This window comes from Oncorhynchus kisutch, linkage group LG30 (assembly GCF_002021735.2).
Source record: "Oncorhynchus kisutch isolate 150728-3 linkage group LG30, Okis_V2, whole genome shotgun sequence".
In the NCBI taxonomy this organism is placed as follows: Eukaryota; Metazoa; Chordata; class Actinopteri; order Salmoniformes; family Salmonidae; genus Oncorhynchus; species Oncorhynchus kisutch.
The window spans coordinates 42,967,226-42,989,521 of NC_034203.2; the positions used below are offsets into that span (position 1 = coordinate 42,967,226).

General features: G+C 42.1%; 1 protein-coding gene across 2 annotated transcripts; it reads left to right on the top strand.

The window, feature by feature from the left end:
* Window positions 1-1,202: 1,202 nt before the first annotated feature.
* LOC109882032 (myosin heavy chain, fast skeletal muscle-like) lies at window positions 1,203-21,884 on the top strand. 2 transcript variants are annotated; one of them, XM_031809863.1, is made up of 41 exons: window positions 1,207-1,237; window positions 1,715-1,760; window positions 1,894-2,121; window positions 2,476-2,622; window positions 2,982-3,138; window positions 3,611-3,638; window positions 4,568-4,676; window positions 4,796-4,888; window positions 5,036-5,096; window positions 5,195-5,293; window positions 6,219-6,322; window positions 6,693-6,831; window positions 7,079-7,197; window positions 7,371-7,520; window positions 7,615-7,785; window positions 7,961-8,264; window positions 8,761-8,825; window positions 8,920-9,007; window positions 9,119-9,236; window positions 9,463-9,586; window positions 10,036-10,172; window positions 12,378-12,633; window positions 12,856-13,098; window positions 13,427-13,603; window positions 13,698-13,843; window positions 14,019-14,109; window positions 14,414-14,803; window positions 14,926-15,052; window positions 15,262-15,380; window positions 15,519-15,715; window positions 15,811-15,994; window positions 16,132-16,297; window positions 17,082-17,206; window positions 17,378-17,686; window positions 17,934-18,137; window positions 18,240-18,365; window positions 18,514-18,684; window positions 18,970-19,074; window positions 19,278-19,373; window positions 20,962-21,093; window positions 21,360-21,499. In XM_031809863.1, the coding sequence occupies exons 3-41, from the start codon at window positions 1,906-1,908 to the stop codon at window positions 21,378-21,380; spliced, it is 5,814 nt and encodes a 1,937-aa protein (XP_031665723.1). In that variant the 5' UTR covers window positions 1,207-1,237; window positions 1,715-1,760; window positions 1,894-1,905; the 3' UTR covers window positions 21,381-21,499. The 2 variants fall into 2 exon arrangements, with proteins under 2 accessions (XP_031665725.1, XP_031665723.1); XM_031809865.1 differs by lacking the exons at window positions 17,378-17,686; window positions 17,934-18,137; window positions 18,240-18,365; ... (3 more) ...; window positions 20,962-21,093; window positions 21,360-21,499 and adding an exon at window positions 21,813-21,884 and having other exon boundaries at window positions 1,203-1,237.
* Window positions 21,885-22,296: the final 412 nt, after the last annotated feature.

The window sequence follows — 22,296 nt, forward strand, 5'->3', positions numbered from 1 at the left end:
AAACAATTTGATATTTGAAAGTGTTATACCGAACATTGAAATAGTGTGCTGACCGTTTTAGACAACTGAAATGTGAGACAAATCAAAGTCCCTCCAGCATCTCCAAAATATCATATTCTAGATGAATAAATACACATTTCATTCAACAGTTTAATGAGCGATTATTGAAAACCAAATACAAAATGACACTAAAACAATTGTGAAAATATATATAAAGTTGTTGATAAGGAATAATACCACAAAAATGTAACTAAATATTCTCAGATTATATTTTATGAAAACTATTGGGGCAACATGGACTGACTCCATTACAGTACTTGAGGGGCCGTGGTTGTAATATTGGAATAAATTTGATAAATAAACGAGTCATTTTTTATTTTAACCTTTATTTAACCAGGAAGGGCTTATTGAGATTTAAAATCTCTTTTTTCAAGAGCGTCCTGGCCAAGATAGGCAGCACCAAGTCATTACAAAAACAAAAAAACAACAAGTCATTACAAAAACAAAAAAACTACATGAAAAACTACAAGTAATCTAGTAAAAAACATAGAATTCACAAGAGTAAAACACAATCAAAAACAGCTAAATGAAAACATTGACAGGTCAGGGGAATCAGTCTCAAGATCATTCATCAGTGATTTAAAAACATTGACAGGTCAGGGGAATCAGTCTCAAGATCATTCATCAGTGATTTAAAAACATTGACAGGTCAGGGGAATCAGTCTCAAGATCATTCATCAGTGATTTAAAAACATTGACAGGTCAGGGGAATCAGTCTCAAGATCATTCATCAGTGATTTAAAAACATTGACAGGTCAGGGGAATCAGTCTCAAGATCATTCATCAGTGATTTAAAAACATTGACAGGTCAGAGAATCAGTCTCAAGATCATTCATCAGTGATTTAAAAACATTGACAGGTCAGGGGAATCAGTCTCAAGATCATTCATCAGTGATTTAAAAAATGATAACGTTGTCCTAATGATTAAAATACATCTCATTTACGTATATTCTGTGAAATTCCATTGAGAGACAAATATGATATTACAAAGTCATGTAACGGGAGTGTGTGGGATGCTCCCTGGAGTGGGTGGGGATAGTGAGACACAGAAATACATCCAATCCATTTCCTTCACCAGGGTGGTCCATAATTAACTTTTGCTTGGTTGGCACTTTCAACCAGATATAAGGAGGCTGAGGACCCAGCATTCATAAGTCAGATATCTTCTTCTTCTCTGGTAAGACTCTCTCCACCTCCTTAGATTTTTACAATCACTCATCATCTGAGGTAGTAGCTAAATGCAACGTTTGAATTGAGTTCTGCATTTTCTTTGTGCACGTCTCTTATACGATTTTACAATATGCAATCAAGTGGCATTGATTAAAACTGTTTGTATTATTATGATTTTAACATTAAAGGTGTTATCATTCAAATCTATAACTTTAATTCACAGTCAAAAGTGGTGCTCCTGTAAATTGAGGGGGGTGGTCTCGAATGTAACTGGGTTTTCAGAGGTATTTATTGAAATTATTGACCGAATGTCTAGTCATCTAAGTTGCCACCAGTAAAATGAAAGTTTCCAGTTGCACCCTGTAGTTGAATTGGACATGGCTGTAATGATTTGGGTTGAATGATGCCATTCAAATTGTTTTCTAGCCTTTCAGGGGACTAAATGATTAGGCTTCAGAATTCACAACACCCTAATGTTTCACAGGCTCAACCAAGAAGTACAACTTCATCTGTAGGAGGGGAAAACGAAGGTGAGACGTTGTTTAAGTCTTCATATAAAAACGATGAAAATATACTGTGAGGGATATCGCTCATCTAACTCTGTTGACTGTGGAGGAAGCACCACAGAGTCACTCTAGTTTCCTTGTTTCATCTCTTTCCTAGTAATCCGTCACCATGAGTACGGACGCGGAGATGCAAATCTACGGCAAGGCTGCCTTGTACCTTCGTAAGCCTGAGAGGGAGAGGATGGAGGCACAAGCCGCACCTTTTGATTCAAAGAACGCCTGCTATGTGACAGACAAGGTGGAGCTGTACCTAAAGGGTTTGGTCACTGCCAGGGCCGATGGCAAGTGTACAGTGACAGTCACCAAACCTGACGGCAGTAAGGAGGTAAGTCTGATCTGAAGAAGTATTCAAGTTCATGTTTGTGCCATTACTCTTTTTCTTGAAAAATCATCAACATGAATGAAACCAAATGCCTATAAGGCCATATGAAATCAGTAACAAAATATAGATGAAGAAGTATTTTAGTTTTTTTGTAAGCAGAGTCTAACCTTTAACAATGGAATGAATGATTTATATTGAGTAGTCAAGAATATCCATGTATGTGTCAATGGGTGATAACAGAGTAGTTGGATTCAACTGGGATATGCATTTCAAAAAGATTGAACTAAATAATGAGCAAAACGCATTCAGTCATGTCCAGTTTGATCTGTGTGTAATGTAGATTTCTGACTGTTTCAGGAAGGAAAAGAGTTCAAAGAAGCAGACATCTATCAGATGAATCCCCCTAAGTACGACAAGATTGAGGACATGGCCATGATGACCTACCTGAATGAAGCCTCTGTGTTGTATAACCTCAAAGAGCGTTATGCAGCATGGATGATCTATGTAAGAAACCTGCATAAACATACACACACACATACATCAACTTAAGAAATACACACTTCCAGGACTACACATACATCAACATAAGAAATACACACTTCCAGGACTACACATACATCAACATAACAAATACCTACTTCCAGTACTACACATACATCAACTTAAGAAATACACACTTCCAGTACTACACATACATCAACATAAGAAATACACATTTCCAGGACTACACATACATCAACCTAAGAAATACACACTTCCAGTACTACACATACATGAGCGGTATAAACCAAAACATACCACTTCAGTAGACCAACAAGAAAGCAAGTACATTTATCTGATTTGATTGAATCCCTTTCATCCAGACCTACTCTGGGCTCTTCTGTGCCACGGTGAACCCCTACAAGTGGCTCCCCGTGTACGACGAAGAGGTTGTCAATGCCTACAGAGGGAAGAAGAGGATGGAGGCTCCACCCCATATCTTCTCCGTCTCTGACAACGCCTTTCAGTTCATGATGATTGGTAAGAGCTCTCATGGATGGATGGATGGATGGATGGATGGATGGATGGATGGATGGGTGGATGGATGGATGTGTGGGATGGGTGGGTGGATGGATGGATGGATGTGTGGGTGGATGGATGGATGGAAGGAAGGAAGGAAGGAAGGATAGATGGATGTGTGGGATGGGTGGGTGGAGGGAGGGAGGGAGGGAGGGAGGGAGGGAGGGAGGGAGGGAGGGAGGGAGGGAGGGAGGGAGGGAGGGAGGGAGGGAGGGAGGGAGGGAGGGAGGGAGGGAGGGAGGGAGGGAGGGAGGGAGGGAGGGAGGGAGGGAGGGAGGGAGGGAGGGAGGGAATCTACTGTTTCTCATGTAGGTTTGAACATTTTGTAGTGAAAATCTGATTTCATTAGCCTTAGAAAATGTTCCAAAATGAAATTCATAATATACCCATAATGTTGCTTAAGTATAATAAACATGATGTTTTTTGTTTCCAGATAAGGAGAACCAGTCCATCCTGATTACGTAAGTTGTTTATGCTGAGCGATTAACCAAAATGTCTGTTATTATTTTTAATAACTAGGGAAAGGGGATACCTGGTCAATTGCACAACTAAATGCATTATACCATTCCCCCTCTGGCCTTATTGCGTAATTAAACATCATTTAGTCACATTACTTTACTTTAATTCAATATTTCAGTTGTATACATCACATTTGTTTTATTTGATGACTTTATTATTTCATTCCAAGTCAATATCTATTTTCTAGAGAGCTGCTGCCTATGTTGTCTGACAGAATCACTGTTTTAGTAGTTCTTCAAAGTTAATAAGGCATACTTTTATGACTGCTGAATACCAACTATCCATCACTTAGATCATATATTTTCAGGTAGAGATACCTGGTGAAGCAACATCTCTATATCCTTCTCCATCGCACGTCTTCCGTCTCTTCTCTCCCTCTCTGTGTAGGCGCACAATGGATTATAGTCATTGTAGTTAACACACTCAAACTGGTGTGCCTGGCACCTACTACCATACCCTGTTCAAAGGCACTTCAATCTTTTGTCTTGCCCTGTCACCCTCTGAATAGCACACATACATAGTGATAATAGAGAGACATATGTGATCATATCACAATGTAATCCAGGTTTGAAATTATAATGTTTTTGTTCAATCTGTTTGGGTTTCTTGCAGGCAATTTGCAGTGCACAAATTATTTGCAATTATGTTCCGGCCCCCTCCTCTGAAACAAAACAACATCTGCTTTAATGTATTTGGGATGATTTTGGACTAGGCTATGTGCAATAATACATCAATGAGTGGGAATATTTGTTAATGATTTACTTCTGTTAGAAAACAGGTCAACAGTGTATATTTTAATGGTATTTCTTAGTGAAAGCCAATCTGACGCATTCTGTGACTAAAGCCCCTCTTTCTCTGTCATATTAACCAGTGGAGAATCCGGTGCAGGAAAGACTGTCAACACCAAGCGTGTCATCCAGTACTTCGCCACCATTGCAGTATCTGGTTCCAAGAAGGAAGTAGACCCCAGCAAAATGCAGGTAGGTTGTGCCTTTTTAACACATTTCAGTTTGGTGTAAACGTTTTTCTCCAGCGGTGAATCTTGTTTCAAGAAAGAGTTTACCAGTTTCTAAGCAACTTGTGTGTTTTTCTCAATCAGGGGTCTCTTGAGGATCAGATCATTGCAGCTAACCCTCTGCTGGAGTCTTACGGTAATGCCAAGACAGTGAGGAACGACAACTCGTCTCGCTTTGTAAGTTTGAAGGACATACTGTGGAAGTGACATTATATTTGTAAAAAAAAATTTTCAGTAGTTCCTTATAGTTATAACAGTCCAACAAACTAACATGTCAAGGGGTCCTATCAAATACCTATTTCTAACCCCCATGCTCTACTACAGGGTAAATTCATCAGGATTCACTTCCAAGCAGGCAAACTGGCTAAAGCTGACATTGAGACCTGTGAGTTGGATTTGATTGTTTCTCAATGCTTTCCATAATTCACACAGAATATTTTAGGAGAAACATTCATCACATGTAATTCTCTCTCTCTCTCTCAGACCTGCTGGAGAAGTCCAGAGTGGCCTTCCAGCTGCCCGATGAGAGAGGCTACCACATCTTCTACCAGTTAATGACAGGCCACAAACCTGAACTAGTTGGTAAGGAAAAGTAGAGGTTGATGTGAAATTATTCACACCTCCATCTGTGGAACTTTAAAAATGTTTAAAAAAATCATTGTTCATCTATTAATACTATTACAATGAGTACATCCAAGATAACAAGGCATCTAGACATGTGTCTGGTCTTTATAGATGTTTCATGGGAAAGACTGTGATGCACTACTCTAGAAGCTTCAGTCCAGTCTTTTGATGCTATTTATTATATACTACATAGAAACTCAGCAAAAAAACAAACGTCCTCTGACTGTCAACTGTGTTTATTATGTGTAAATATTTGTATGAACAGTATGGCCGGTGGCATTGTCATGCTGGAGGGTCGTGTCAGGATGAGCCTGCAGGAAGGGTACCACATGAGGGAGGAAGATGTCTTCCCTGTAACGCACAGCATTGAGATTGCCTGCAATGACAACAAGCTCAGGCATCGGTGTAACTCTCATTCCTTCGACAATAAACGCAAATCCGACCATCACGCCTGGAGAGACAAAACCGCGACTCGTCAGTGAAGATCAATTTTATCGGTCATGTCTGGTCCAGCGACGGTGGGTTTGTGCCGGTGATGTCTGGTGAGGACCTGCCTTACAACAGGTCTACAAGCCCTCAGTCCAGCTTTCCAGTTTTCATAACTCCGACTTAATGCCCACCGTCTGTAAAATGTTAATGTCTTAATGACCGTTGAACAAGCATAGGAAACAGTGTATAAACCATTTACAATGAAGATCTGTGAAGTGATTTGGATTTTTACGAATTATCTTTGAAAGACAGGGTCCTGAAAAGGGGACGTTTCTTTTTCTGCTGAGTTTATCCTTGAGTCCATCTACTGAGTAAAGGAGGGTGAGATACTGTAAAGGTGGGACAGGGGAATTCTACTAGATTTAACTGAGAAGCCATTCTCCGTTGTCCACAGAAATGACGCTCCTCACCACAAACCCCTACGACTTCCCCATGATCAGCCAGGGTCATATCGCTGTGCCCAGCATCAACGACAAGGAAGAGCTGGATGCCACAGACGTGAGTTATACAAAGTGCTAACCAAACTCTAGACATGGAACGGGTAGGAACATTGTGCAATTCCAACTTGGTGTCAGATGGGCACCTTTGTGTTAGTTGACATGTGTCTCAAACCACTTGTCATGCCTCCACACTTCACCTTTAAGTACATGTAAGACAAGAGAGTGCCACTAAATGTCCTGCGGAACTGTGTAAAACTGCTCTTGTGCTGCCACATAATAGTGTTGGCCAAAAGTAATCATGTGAAACAGAGAAGCAAGTCAATTCTATCCATCCCGTCTATTCTGGAGTGAGCACAGAACTGTAGTGTTCTGTAACAGACCAACCTACTGTTGAGTTCATCACTGTTGTACTTCCTCTCTAATTCCAGGATGCCATTACGATCCTGGGCTTCACTAATGATGAGAAGATGGCCATCTACAAGTTGACAGGAGCTGTAACGCACCATGGCAACTTGAAATTCAAGCAGAAGCAGCGTGAGGAGCAGGCCGAGCCAGACGGCACAGAGGGTGAGTCCCACTCATAGATATACAACATGTAGAGCTTTAGTCCCATTCACCAACATAGAAATAGAAACGGTAAGACAGACAGTACCACATCAAGGTCAGGTAGGAGATACATGATGGAGACTAAATTCCAACCTCCACAAAGATTTGAAACAAGAGGATGAGGACGAAAATCAAAACCTGTCCAGTGTAACATCAGAAACAAGCGATCTTGAGTGTCTGAGTCTGTTGATGTTGGTTCTCTCTCCAGTGGCTGATAAAATCGGCTACCTGCTGGGCCTGAACTCAGCGGAGTTGCTGAAATGTCTGTGCTACCCCAGAGTGAAGGTCGGCAACGAGTATGTGACCAAGGGACAGACGGTGGCTCAGGTAAAGTGAAACACAGCATCTACCATTTTCTGAGCACCGGAATTCTTTCGGGGATGAGAACATTGCCTTTTTTTTTCAATAGTAGGTCTAATGTTGTTTTTCCAAGCGCTTATCACCTTCTGGCTAGATATGGTCAATATCTCCTGTATTCATTTGAGGTATTATCTTTGCAGGTTTATAATGCAGTCATGGCTCTGGCCAAGTCCATCTATGAGAGGATGTTCTTGTGGATGGTCATCCGTATCAACGAGATGTTGGACACCAAGAATCCAAGGCAGTTTTATATCGGTGTGCTCGACATTGCCGGGTTTGAGATCTTTGATGTGAGTATGAGACCAGAACAAGACAATTAATTGTGATTGAGAGGGATTACAGCCTTGTACGATGAAATGATCCCTTTTGAAATTCCTTCAACAGTACAACAGCATGGAGCAACTGTGCATCAACTTCACCAATGAGAAACTGCAACAGTTTTTCAACCACACCATGTTCGTCCTGGAGCAAGAGGAGTACAAGAAGGAGGGAATTGTCTGGGAATTCATTGACTTCGGCATGGACTTGGCTGCCTGCATTGAGCTTATTGAGAAGGTAAACTGTCTGTAAGGATAATACTGGACCACAACAGCAAAGCTCATAGCGAGTGATGTGTGTTATACTATCACAGAGGTACAATGTCTCCAAATATGTGACCCTAAAAGAATTGAATCCTATAATAGCATGTTTACTAAAGGAATAAATGTTTCTTAAATCTCTTTTCTTAAAGCCATTGGGCATCTTCTCCATCCTTGAAGAGGAGTGCATGTTCCCCAAGGCTTCAGACACTACCTTCAAGAACAAGTTGAACGACCAGCATCTTGGCAAAACCAAGGCGTTTGAGAAGCCCAAGCCTGCCAAAGGCAAGCCAGAGGCCCACTTCTCTCTCGTACACTACGCCGGCACTGTGGACTACAACATCACTGGCTGGCTGGATAAGAACAAGGACCCCCTGAACGAATCAGTTCTTCTGATGTACGGGAAGGCCTCAGTCAAACTGTTGGCTACCCTGTACCCTGCTGCCCCACCTGAGGGTAAGACTAGCATCACATATCTACCTCAATGACCTGATACCCCTGCACATCGACTCGTACTGGTACCCTGTGTATCTATAGCCAAGATACTGTTACTCATTGTGTATATTTCCACATGTTATTATTTTTCATCTATATATTTCACTCTAAATTGTAGGGAAGGGCCCGTAAGTCAGCATTTCACTGTTGATCTACAACTGTTGTTTACAAAGCACGTGACAATTTCAATTGTTCTTGTCATTTAACGTATTACAATGTCTCAGGGTTATTCACTGGGTTAATTTTCTCCTACAATATGTGTTAATTTACACCATCTCAGCGATACCAATTGCATTGAGATAAGTGTGAAGATATCCCGACATGATCTGGTTTATAATTCGTGTGCTTGCTGAAGACACCACAACTATAGATATCTTACATCTTATTATTATTCTATTTATTCTGCTCTAGGAAATGTACTTCTAATTATCTCTTGCCTTTCCCCTCATTTTAACAGATAAAGCCAAGAAAGGAGGCAAGAAGAAGGGTGGTTCCATGCAGACTGTGTCGTCCCAGTTCAGGGTGAGCTTTTGAAATGTATCTATTCAGACCTTCAAAAGGTGCAATGATAATCATGAATGATTTCTAAGAAAATGGTTTGTAAACCCTCTTACAGGAGAACTTACACAAGCTGATGACCAACTTGAGGAGCACTCATCCTCACTTTGTGCGCTGCCTGATCCCCAACGAGTCAAAGACTCCAGGTGTATATTGAGTTAAATAGGACATCTTATCAGTACAATTTCACTAACCTTAACCATCTGAATCTTTAACCTGTTTATGAGTATTAAAAGAGACTTGGTTTGTGTTTCCAGGTCTGATGGAGAACTTCCTGGTTATCCACCAGCTCAGGTGTAATGGTGTTCTGGAGGGTATCAGGATCTGCAGAAAGGGCTTCCCCAGCAGAATCATCTATGCTGACTTCAAGCAGAGGTACATGCAGACAAATACTAATGCGCACAGTCACTGCACACACACACACACACACACACACACACACACACACACACACACACACACACACACACACACACACACACACACACACACACACACACACCTGCGTTAAGGGTTTTCCCAGCATAAGCATAGGCATTCCTTTCACATAATTTGACCAACCTGTTACAACTTGACACGTTAAAAATGTCTCCTCATTCAGGTATAAAGTACTGAATGCCAGTGTCATCCCAGAGGGCCAGTTCATGGACAACAAGAAGGCTTCTGAGAAGCTGCTTGGGTCCATTGATGTAAATCACGAGGATTATAAGTTTGGACACACCAAGGTCAGTCAAATACAACCCAGCCATGGCTGATAACAAAACACAACTACAATGATAATATAAACCTCAACCATTCAACATCTCTCCAGTTGATATATCCATGATATTGTTCTTTCTTGTTCATTGAACTAATTGAAAAGGTGGATAAACATAGTACCTTTTTTTCTCCATCATATTCAAACATCACAAGTATAGAACAGAGAAACTCAACTCATTATCATGTGCATTGTGTTAGAGTGGTATGGCTGCAGTTATATCAGTAGACATTATTCATCTACAACTGTACAATAACTAACAACTTATAAACAACCTATCCCGTGGTTTGTTTGTAAGAATTGCAATGTTTATGTTGTTCAATTCAGTCTAGTGGTGTTGTTCCCCTCTTTGTAGTCAACCATTTATATCTGTCCCCATCTGACTGTGGTTCCATTGACAACGTTAACCTGTTTCAGGTGTTCTTCAAAGCCGGTCTGCTGGGTGTCCTGGAGGAGATGAGAGATGAGAAGCTAGCAGCTCTGGTCGGCATGGTCCAGGCTCTCAGCCGTGGATTCCTCATGAGGAGAGAGTTCTCCAAGATGATGGAGAGGAGGTGAGAAAGAGTAGACATCTTGGCAAAGCGTTCTGTCTACCCCCTGTATGTAATGCATTATTATTACATACTGTATGTGATGTCAGTTGATCAGAAGGAGAAAGTATGTCTTCTCATGCTCTACTAACGCTGCAGTTTGGGAAACTGGCAAGCTGTTCAATAGGTCATTTAAATTTGGGATATTAACATATTCATTTCTTAAGAATACAAAATGCCTCATGAGCTCAGAACCTGTCAGTCCTGTCATCGAGAGAGCTGTCTATGAATTTAATAGAGGTTACATTTAAATTTAGACAGAAAAAAATAACATATACTGGAAAAACTTTTCATTTGCAAAGTTTGTTAGTAGAATTACAGTAAAATCTCCTTTAGTTTAATTCTGTTAAATAACTGTTTATCTGCACAGTTCTTCCTGTGAAAGTGTTTTTGTAAAATTGTCCTCATGCATAGAGTTGTATGGTTTGTTAAAACCTGTTGGGAACTCCACCCCCCCCCCCTTTATAAATATTTAACTTTCACACATTAACAAGTCCAATACCTCAAATGAAAGATAAACATCTTGTTCATCTACCCATCATGTCAGATTTTTTAAATGTTTTACAGAGAAAACACAACATATATTTATGTTAGACCACCACCAAACCAAAGAAAAAAATGCAGCCATTTTTTCCAGCCAAAGATAAAATCACAAAAGCAGGATTAGAAATAAAATGAATCACTAACCTCTTGAAAATCTTCATCAGATGACAGTCATATGACATGTTACACAGTACATTTATGTTTTGTTCGATAATATGCATTTTTATATCCACAAATCTCGGTTTACATTGATGCCATGTTCAGAAATTCCTCAAAAATATCCGTAGGAATTATAGAAAGCTACGCCAGATAACAGAAATACTCATCATAAACTTTGACTAAAGATACATGTTCTACATATAATTAAAGATACACTGGTTCTTAATGCAACCGCTGTGTCACGTTTTTTTTAAACGTTACGGAAAAAGCCTAACATCTGAGATGGCGCTCAGACGTAACCGCCATGTTGGAGTCAACAGAAATACGAAATTACAACATAAATATTCCCTTACCTTTGATGATCTTTCATCAGAATGTAGTGCAAGGAGTCCTAGTTCCACAATAAATCGTTGTTTTGTTCCATAATGTCCAATACTAGTGTCCAAGATGTAGTGTAGCTGCATTTGCTATCACTTTCAGCTCAAGTGCCCAAAAACTGACTGCTGGTCCAAGATAACTCGCACGAAAACTTCCAAAAGATATATTCCAGGTCGAATAAACTGGTCAAACTAAGTAGAGAATCAATCTTCAGGATGTTATTATCATATATATCCAATAATGTTCCAACCGGATCATACGTTTTCATCTGGGGCCCAATGGAACAGCCATAGCACCCACAGAGAAATGCGTCACAGCAAAATGGCATTCTGTCGGGATTGCCAGCATTCTGACTATTTTCCCTCCCATTAGGTCAAAGTTCACAGCAAATGCTCCATTACACTTTCTACTGAATGAGGACATCTAGTGGAAGGCGTAGGAAGTGCTTCCAGATCCATATCTTGTTGGGAAAGGAGGGGACGATGACGTCATGATTAAACTTTGAAATAAATGCCCCAACTTTCAGAATTTCATTTCTTGTTTGGAAGATTGCCTGCCCTATGAGTTCTGTTATACTCACAGACATAATTCAAACAGTTTTAGAAACTTCAGAGTGTTTTCTATCCAATAGTAATAATATTATGCATATATTAGCAATCTAGGACAGAGTTTGATGCAGTTCACTATGGGCACGCAATTAATCCAAAGTGAAAATACTGCCCCCTATCCTCAACAAGTTTTAATTAAACTTTGAAATAAATGTTTTTTTGTTTGGTAAATATTTTAAAGTGTCTTCCATGACCATGCCTGTTACATTTCTCAAGCCCAATTCCTCAACTGTATACCAGAATGTAGTGGGGTGGCAGGTAGCCTAGTGGTTAAAGCATTGGACTAGTAACCGAAAGGTGCAAGATTGAATCTCCGAGCTGACAAGGTTCAAATCTGTTGTTCTGCCCCTGAACAAGGTAGTTAACCCACTGTTCCGAGGCCACAATTGAATAAATGAAATTGTTCTTTTAACTGACTTGCCTAGTTGAATAAAGATTTGTTTTTAAATAAGCATGCCACTCTATCCTTTCTGTCGACCAGAGAGTCCATCTTCTCCATCCAGTACAACATCCGCTCATTCATGAATGTGAAAACCTGGCCATGGATGAAGTTGTACTTTAAGATCAAGCCCCTGCTGCAGAGCGCTGAGACTGAGAAGGAGCTGGCCAACATGAAGGAGAACTATGAGAAGATGAAGACAGACCTGGCCAAGGCTCTGGCCACCAAGAAGCATTTGGAGGAGAAGTTAGTGGCCCTGGTGCAGGAGAGGGCAGACCTGGCCCTCCAAGTCGCATCTGTGAGTGACCAACGACCCTCATAAAGGCATATTTACACACACATCAATACACACACACACGCACACTGTGAAGTATGTGGCTAACTCCCACATTTTTATAGCTCACGTTAAAAATATATTTCATGAATTTATATTGATTTGCTCTGATCTCTGACTAAATGAAGTCTATTTTTTGATACACAAAGTGAGGCCTCTGAGTTTTTTCTCCTGTTCTGAAACCAGGAAGGTGAGAGTCTGAACGATGCTGAGGAAAGGTGCGAGGGGCTCATCAAGAGCAAGATCCAGCTGGAGGCCAAACTCAAAGAGATGACTGAGAGGCTGGAGGATGAGGAGGAGATGAATGCTGAGTTGACTGCCAAGAAGAGGAAGCTGGAGGACGAGTGCTCTGAGCTAAAGAAGGACATTGATGACCTGGAGCTCACCCTAGCCAAAGTGGAGAAGGAGAAGCACGCCACTGAAAACAAGGTCTTGTGTTTTTACCAGTGACAGTATAACCACCAAACAATAATCAACTCGAAACATAGCTTAACAGAAATGGAATTCAAGTCGTATTGTGGGTGCAGGAAAAATGAAAAATTGTTGATTTTCAGTTGCGGAGTACTTCCCACACTCATTTCACGTTTCCCCCTCGTTTATGAATTCCATTCAGTACACTGGCATGGTGTACACTGCCATCTAGTGTTGAATATATGGTACTGTACTTGGTGACCCATTTCTAATATAATTTAATGAATGCAATATATATCAAACTAAATCTCCTCTTTAAAGACTAATTTTGTTTGGCGGTTTTCAGGTTAAAAACCTGACAGAAGAGATGGCGTCTTTGGATGAGAGTGTTGCCAAGCTGACCAAGGAGAAGAAAGCCCTCCAAGAGGCCCACCAGCAGACACTGGACGACCTGCAGGCAGAGGAGGACAAAGTCAACACTCTGACCAAGGCCAAGACCAAGCTGGAACAGCAAGTGGACGACGTGAGAGGAGTTTGACATTTTGGCCATGATAGTATGTGAGATGATATTATCTTCAGTTGTTAAGATTTGAACAATATGTGTTTTCTTCTTATAGCTTGAGGGTTCTCTGGAGCAAGAGAAGAAGCTCCGTATGGACCTTGAGAGAGCCAAGAGAAAGCTGGAGGGAGATCTGAAACTGGCCCAGGAGTCCATAATGGACCTGGAGAATGACAAGCAGCAAGCCGATGAGAAAATCAAGAAGTAAACACACAGTATTACCTGCCATATTGATCAAAACAATAGTTGTTCTTGACTAATTCTTGTAATTATGAGTGACCATTTGCACGTGATTCTTGAAAGAAAACTGAATGGTATGATACTCTCTCTTTACAATATCAAACCAAAACTCTGCAATCTACGTGTTTGTGTTTCTTAGAAAGGAGTTTGAGACCAGCCAGCTCCTCAGCAAGGTTGAGGATGAACAGTCTCTGGGAGCTCAGTTGCAGAAGAAGATCAAGGAACTCCAGGTACAGAACAGGATCTCAGCTCCAGTACAGGAAAGCCAACAGCTGAATCATTTCCTGAAAAGAATTAATCTGGCAGCACACATTTTCCCTGGTGGCTTCTGATGGCTCAGTAGAATGGAAGATGGTGCTTCTTACTGGTCCTTCTTACCATTGTAAAGATGGTGCTTCTTACCATTGTGGTTTTGGTTCCTGCATGGGAAAGTTTCGACTGAATATATTAGTGGAACTGGCTTTGTGTGAACACATTCAATTGTTTCAACTGCATTGTAGTGTTCATTCCTCCTGCTCCTGCCCCCTGTTCTAGGCCCGTATTGAGGAGCTGGAGGAGGAAATTGAGGCTGAGCGTGCTGCCAGGGCTAAGGTTGAAAAGCAAAGGGCCGATCTCTCCAGGGAACTTGAGGAGATCAGCGAGAGGCTGGAGGAGGCCGGAGGCGCCACTGCTGCTCAGATTGATATGAACAAGAAGCGTGAGGCTGAGTTCCAGAAGCTGCGTCGTGATCTTGAAGAGTCCACTTTGCAGCATGAGGCCACAGCCGCCGCTCTGCGCAAGAAGCAGGCCGACAGTGTGGCTGAGCTCGGGGAGCAGATCGACAACCTGCAACGCGTCAAGCAGAAGCTAGAGAAGGAGAAGAGCGAGTACAAGATGGAGATTGATGACCTCTCCAGCAACATGGAGGCCGTCGCCAAGGCTAAGGTGAGTAGTGATATTTTGATCAAGCAGCGTTGAGGAGGGTCAAAATACATTACCATTCAAGAGAACTGCAGCTGACAGGAATCCCATATATAAAGTAATGATGGAACATGTTTCACTAACAGGGCAATCTGGAGAAGATGTGCCGTACTCTTGAGGACCAGCTGAGTGAGCTCAAGACTAAGAATGATGAGAATGTTCGCCAGGTCAACGACATCAGTGGACAGAGGGCCAGACTCCTGACAGAAAATGGTACCATCATCAACAATGAACAACAAACTGATGCTTTCTTTCAGTAAAACACAATAACATGTATTGGGGGATATATCCTGATAGTCCAGTCCATAATAGTTTCTAGCGTAATATTCACCACATCACAATGCCCTACAATACCTAAAAATACATTTTCAATCTTAGGAGGTCAGAGACCCCATTAACAAGGTATCCCTCTATCCCTGCAGGTGAGTTTGGACGCCAGCTGGAGGAGAAGGAAGCCCTGGTGTCTCAGCTGACCAGAGGAAAACAGGCCTTCACCCAGCAGGTGGAGGAGCTGAAGAGGCAGATTGAGGAGGAGGTCAAGGTAAGGGACATAAAACGGACACTACCGACCACAGAGTTAATAGCCATATCGTCATATGTGACTACGCCACCCTCAGAGACTTCTACTGTCATTTGCTGTACTATCTCTCTAATATCTCTTTGTCGTTCTCTTTCACAGGCTAAAAACGCCCTGGCCCACGGTGTCCAGTCTGCCCGCCATGACTGTGACCTCCTGAGAGAGCAGTTTGAGGAGGAGCAGGAGGCCAAGGCAGAGCTGCAGCGTGGCATGTCCAAGGCGAACAGTGAGGTGGCTCAGTGGAGGACTAAGTATGAAACTGATGCCATCCAGCGCACAGAGGAGCTGGAGGAGGCCAAGTGAGTCACACGCAACAGCAACAACTCAAATATAGAGGTGGATGGTGAGGGTCCATATGTATTGTAACATTCCTACACCTTCTGTCGTCAAACAGGAAGAAGCTGGCCCAGCGTCTGCAGGACGCTGAGGAGACCATTGAGGCGACCAACTCCAAGTGCTCCTCCCTGGAGAAGACCAAGCAGAGGCTGCAGGGAGAGGTGGAGGACCTCATGATTGACGTTGAGAGAGCCAACGCCATGGCCGCCAACCTAGACAAGAAGCAGCGTAACTTTGACAAGGTGAAAATAAATAAACCTCACGCTAGGTTGACATTTTCTGTCTGCTATGTGATCAATTGTGGTATAATTGTAGCATTTTTCTGATTTAAAAGTCTTCATCAATTACTTGTAATGAAAATCCCATGGATTCGCCCTAGGTCCTGGCAGAGTGGAAGCAGAAGTATGAGGAGGGTCAGGCTGAGCTGGAAGGAGCTCAGAAGGAGGCTCGCTCTATGAGCACTGAACTCTTCAAGTTGAAGAACTCCTACGAGGAGGCTCTGGATCATCTGGAGACTCTGAAGAGAGAGAACAAGAACCTGCAACGTGAGCATTTGACAGCAGTTTTACTTGGCTCATGTTTGACTGGGGTATTGAAGATGGGGAAAACTGTAACCATCAACATTTATATTACACCATTTTAAAACAGTCTAAAATAAAATAAAAACTTAACTTGTAATCGTAAATTCCATCTGGAGTGCCAGAGTGCGCTCTGGGCGTTCGTAAATTCCATCTGGAGTGCCAGAGTGCGCTCTGGGCGTTCGTAAATTCCATCTGGAGTGCCAGAGTGCGCTCTGGGCGTTCGTAAATTCAGAGCGTTGTCAGATTGTCCGTTTGTAAATTCATAGCTTATTGCTCTCGGAGAGTTCAGAGCACACACTGGACACTGGCCTACGAGTAGGTTTAATCCGAGCGTTCTGACCTCACAACAGCAGTCAAGCACCCAAGCTATCTGGCTAACGTTGGCTAGCTACTTCCAGACACAAATGAGAGAAGACCTCACTCTGACCATGTCACTCACCCTAGCAGAGCTGGTTAGGCTGTTTTCATGTTATCCAGAGCGTTGGTGACTGTATCTGTGCTGCTGGCAACAATTTAAATACGCTTTATTGCCGACGTTTACTGACATCGACCATATTCAAAGGGTGTTGAGCATTCATAAATTCATCAGTTATTCTGTGCTCTGGCACACGCAGACGAGAGTGCTCTGAAATCAGAGTAGGTAGCCAGAGTGAATTTACAAACGCACCCTCAATGTCAACTTCAGCGCATTGGAGATATCCACTGAAAATCACCCAAGTCTGAACTGCTCCTGTGTTTGTGTGTGCAGAGGAGATCTCTGACCTGACTGAGCAAATCGGAGAGACTGGCAAGAGCATCCATGAGTTGGAGAAGGCCAAGAAGACCGTGGAGACAGAGAAGTCTGAGATCCAGACCGCTCTGGAGGAGGCTGAGGTACAAACTGCAGCTGTTTGATGGGAAAAGCAGTGTAACGATAGCCAGTGACAGCTACAGTTCAATGCTCCCCGTATTTGTGTTTATTATAGTTATATATATTTAATTCCTTGTGTTATTCACATCCAAATGCGTTGAACACAATTTACCCGACTGCTTCTCCTTGTCCAGGGAACACTGGAGCACGAGGAATCCAAGATTCTGCATGTGCAGCTGGAGCTGAACCAGATCAAGGGTGAGGTGGACAGGAAGCTGGCTGAGAAGGACGAGGAGATGGAGCAGATCAAGAGGAACAGCCAGAGGATGATTGACTCCATGCAGAGCACCCTGGACTCTGAGGTCAGGAGCAGGAATGACGCCCTGAGGGTGAAGAAGAAGATGGAGGGAGACCTGAACGAGATGGAGATCCAGCTGAGCCACTCCAACAGGCAGGCCGCTGAGGCCCAGAAACAACTGAGGAACGTCCAGGGGCTGCTCAAGGTAAAGGGACCGGGATATCAGGCTCAAACATCTGAACATGGGGAGGGATTTGTTTGTGAATCTGTAGAAGAACAGAGAACAGAGAAATGTAGAAGAACAGAGAACAGAGAAATGTAATAGTGTTGACTAATATACTGTAGAAAGGTAGGGATATTGGGGAAATTCTTACCAATGAACAGTTCTATCACCAATCCTATCGCCTCTACTTCCACACGTCCTAATGAACCTATGTCATTTTGAACCCCAGGATGCCCAATTGCACCTTGATGACGCTGTCCGTGCCTCAGAGGACATGAAGGAGCAGGTAGCCATGGTGGAGCGCAGGAACGGTCTGATGGTGGCTGAAATTGAGGAGCTGAGAGTTGCTCTGGAGCAGACTGAGAGAGGCCGCAAAGTGGCTGAGACTGAGCTGGTAGATGCCAGCGAGCGCGTTGGACTCCTGCACTCCCAGGTGCGGCTCTAAGCCATTTCTCATTCAACTCAACCAAGCATACCTTTCCTGCCTTGTAAGTTCTCTTGAGATTCAAACAAATGGTCTTGTTTCATCCTCCAGAACACCAGCCTTCTGAACACCAAGAAGAAGCTGGAGACTGACCTGGTGCAGGTGCAGGGAGAGGTGGACGACATCGTCCAGGAGGCTAGAAATGCAGAGGAGAAGGCCAAGAAGGCCATCACTGATGTGAGTCCTTATGATCTATTGAATTACATCCAATTGATTTGTCACCAAGGGTCAATGGTTGCTGGGCTGGTTTACCACAACAAAGATCTCAGTTGGGTGTTATGATTGGTGCCAAATGGTGCATAAATTAAACAAACTACCATTCCAGGCAGCCATGATGGCTGAGGAACTGAAGAAGGAGCAGGACACCAGCTCTCACCTGGAGAGGATGAAGAAGAACCTGGAGATCACAGTCAAGGACCTGCAGCACCGACTGGATGAGGCTGAGAATCTGGCCATGAAGGGAGGCAAGAAGCAGCTCCAGAAACTGGAGTCCAGGGTGAGTTATCAGCAGGGTGGATTAGGACATATTGAAAGACTGATTTCTGGAAATGTATTTGATAACATACTCAGGACCATTGTGTAATGACTTTTTCTCTCAATAACCCACCAAGATAATGAACAGCTGTTAACATTACAGACCCTTCAATTAGACAACAATTTTGCCTCCTTGACTGAGAGTTATTGAGACTGAGTAGAACAATATACATCTGTTTTACAAAGATTTGTTATGTCTGATTTCACCCCCTCGAACAAATGCCTACGTTAATTTCGTCCAAACAAGGTTCGTGAGCTTGAGACTGAGGTGGAGGCTGAGCAGAGAAGAGGTGCAGATGCAGTCAAGGGAGTCCGCAAGTATGAGCGCAGAGTCAAGGAGCTCACTTACCAGGTAAGAGAAAGCACCTTCTTCAAACACTTCCCACTGAGCACACTGGTTAAATCAACATCGTTTCCACGTCATTTCATTGAAAATACGTTGAACCAATGTGAAATAGGTGTTGAATTGATGCCTTTGCCCAGTGGGTAGACACAAACACAGACAGGTTTGTGTATGAATCTACTGGGCTTTGATTCTTTGATCTTCTCCCACAGACTGAGGAGGATAGGAAGAACGTTGGCAGACTTCAGGATCTGGTAGATAAGCTGCAGATGAAAGTAAAGGCCTACAAGAGACAGGCTGAGGAAGCGGTGAGCACCCTTCATTTGTCAAATACTCTGAAAGCATACATTCAAAAACATATTTCTTCCCTAGGAGACATTTCAACATTTTAGTTTATGCTTTTCAAATGCCTCGCAAAGAAGGGCACTGATTGATAAGATGAAGAAAGCTGATGCTGAGTATCCTTTTGAGCATGGTGAAGTTTTTAATAAGGCTTTCAATGTTGTATCAATATACCCAGTAACTACAAAGATACAGACATCCTTCCTAACGGAGTAGCCGGAGAGGAAGGAAACCGATCAGTAATTTTATCCTGAGGGCATTGGCGAGTTTAAAACGGTTACAGAGTTTAATGGCTGTGATAGGAGAAAACTGAGGAAGGATCAACATTGTAGTTATTTTACTAACCTAAATGACAGCGTGAAAAGGAAGCCTGTCCAGTATAAAAATATTCCAAAACATGCATCCTTTTTGCAACAACCCTCAGGGCACAGACATTTCTTGGTCTAGTTTTGAATTTTGTTGTCAACTAACTGAATTCAACGTGAAATCAACAACAAATGTCACCACTTCTATGAATTAAGGTAAAATCTTGGTTGAAAAAAAGACAAAAAGACTTGATTACTTGTTGCAAATCAAATCAGTTTTCCATGTTGAGTCAACATCATCACTTTTTTTTGGTTGTATAAACAACGTTGATTCAACCATTTTTTGCCCATCAGGAAGGCACTAAAGTAATACCGCAAAAAAAGCATAGTATTTTCAAGCATGGTGATGGCTGCATCATGTTATGGGTATGCTTGTCATCGGCAAGGACTGGGGAGTTTTTCAGTACAAAAAAAAACAGCATGAGCTCGGCAAAGACCCTAGAGGAAAAACTTGGTTCAGTCTGCTTTTCACCAGACACTAGGAGATGAATTCACCTTTCAGCAAGACAATAACCCATAACACAAGGCCAAGTCTACACTGGATTTGCTTACCAGGAAGGAATGTTCCTGATTGGCCAAGTTACAGTTACAGTTTTGACTTAAATCTGGTCTTAAGTCTAATCTGGTCTTAAGTCTTAAGTCTATGGTGAGACTTAAATATGTCTGTCTAGCAGTGATTAACATCCAAATCGACAGTGCATGAAGAATTTTGAAAGTAATAATGGGCTAATATTGAACGGTCCAGGTGTGTTAAGCTCTCAGAGACGGACCCAAAAAGATTCATATTGACTCAGGGGCTACACATATATATATATATATTTTTTTTATATTTTTATATACATGTATACACATACAAAAGTATGTGGACACCCCTTCAAATATTTCAGCCACATCCGTTGCTGACAGGTGTATAAAATCGAGCACACAGCCATGCAGACTATAAAATGTGACGTAAACAAAGGGGAGTTAGGCACGTTACGTCCCTGGAGGGAGTGGTTTGATCCCCCATCCCACCAATCACTTTCTCTACTGTATCATCTATCTCCCTACATACTTTGTAATCCTAAATTTGTCATGTACAAATAAAAATAAAAACTTAAAATACTTCTAAAAATCATATTAATTTGCTACCTGAAGCTTCAAACTTTGAATGCTGATGTTGTACTCTCCCTCTCTGTTCCTCACACAGGAGGAACAAGCCAACGGCCACATGTCTAAGTTCCGGAAGGTTCAGCATGAACTGGAGGAGGCTGAAGAGCGTGCTGACATCGCTGAGACTCAAGTCAACAAGCTCAGAGCCAAATCTCGCAGCACTGGAAAGGTACAGAGCTGCTAGTAATTCTACATCTGACTCATGCTCAGATATGACCACATCAACACCACCTATGATTCAGTCTTCACAGAAATCAATATTGACCTTTAACACTCACTATCATGTAGGTATTTCAGACTGCTAATAAGCACATTTCATGTAGCGCAAAAAAAAAACTAGATTAAGGCTGAACCTTAAATGCTGGATCCATTATACTCTTTCCAAGTGTAAACACACTCATGAATACAGATTTGTCATTTTCTTTTCTTTTACAGGGCAAAGAAGTTGCTGAATAAACAAGAGAAGAAGTTGCTGAATAAACAAGACAAACATCTTATATCATTTTCCTGTGTTGCATAAAATATGATTTTCATGGTGAAAATGATTGTTGATTAAAAACATGTAGGCCTACATACCCCTTGTGACGGTGGACTTATTACTCATGAAACAGTTTGTTCATACCATAAAAATATTGTAATTTGTACCATATTGTATTCTGGGATTCCAACAACAAATGTCACGTATTTTGGTAAACAGATGAGTGATGGGGCTGGAGAAATGCAACCAATCTGAAATTCATAGACTGAGCTATGGATGCCTAAAATCTCAAATTAACCCTTTACACTTGGAGGGGATATATTGACCTACAGTATATGGAAAGGCCCAAATTGGAACATTTCATTAAATAAAGAGAGAAGCTTACGCATAACCGTGGTAGCAATTGAAAGGGAACACTGGAGATTATGGTGAAATTCTCAGAACAAAGTTCTCAGGAAACAGACTGATTTACACATCATCTTTGGTGATCAGACTATGTAAACATGCTGTAAATGTGGTGGTGGAAAAATAACCCAATTGTCATACTTGACTAAACATGAAGATACCTTCTGTGGAAGAGCAGGGGGTTTGGTCGAGATGTTTACACATATCAGATACAGACAGAATTGCATTAGCTCAGTTTCAAGGGTGTTGATTTAAATAAGAAACAAAAAGGACTTCACTGGGAAACTGTTCTCTGGGCTCCTGCTGTCTCCAGTGGAGAACAAAACCCAACTCCCTCCGTTATCTCTGGTACTGCCCACAACTATACAGGAGTAACCTCTCTTCCCCAGTTACCACCCCCATGTACTGCCGTTCTGGCAGCTTTATGGGACTCGTCCAGCTGGTGAGCGATTAGCCCTTTGATTACTCACCAACGATAATCATCCTCAA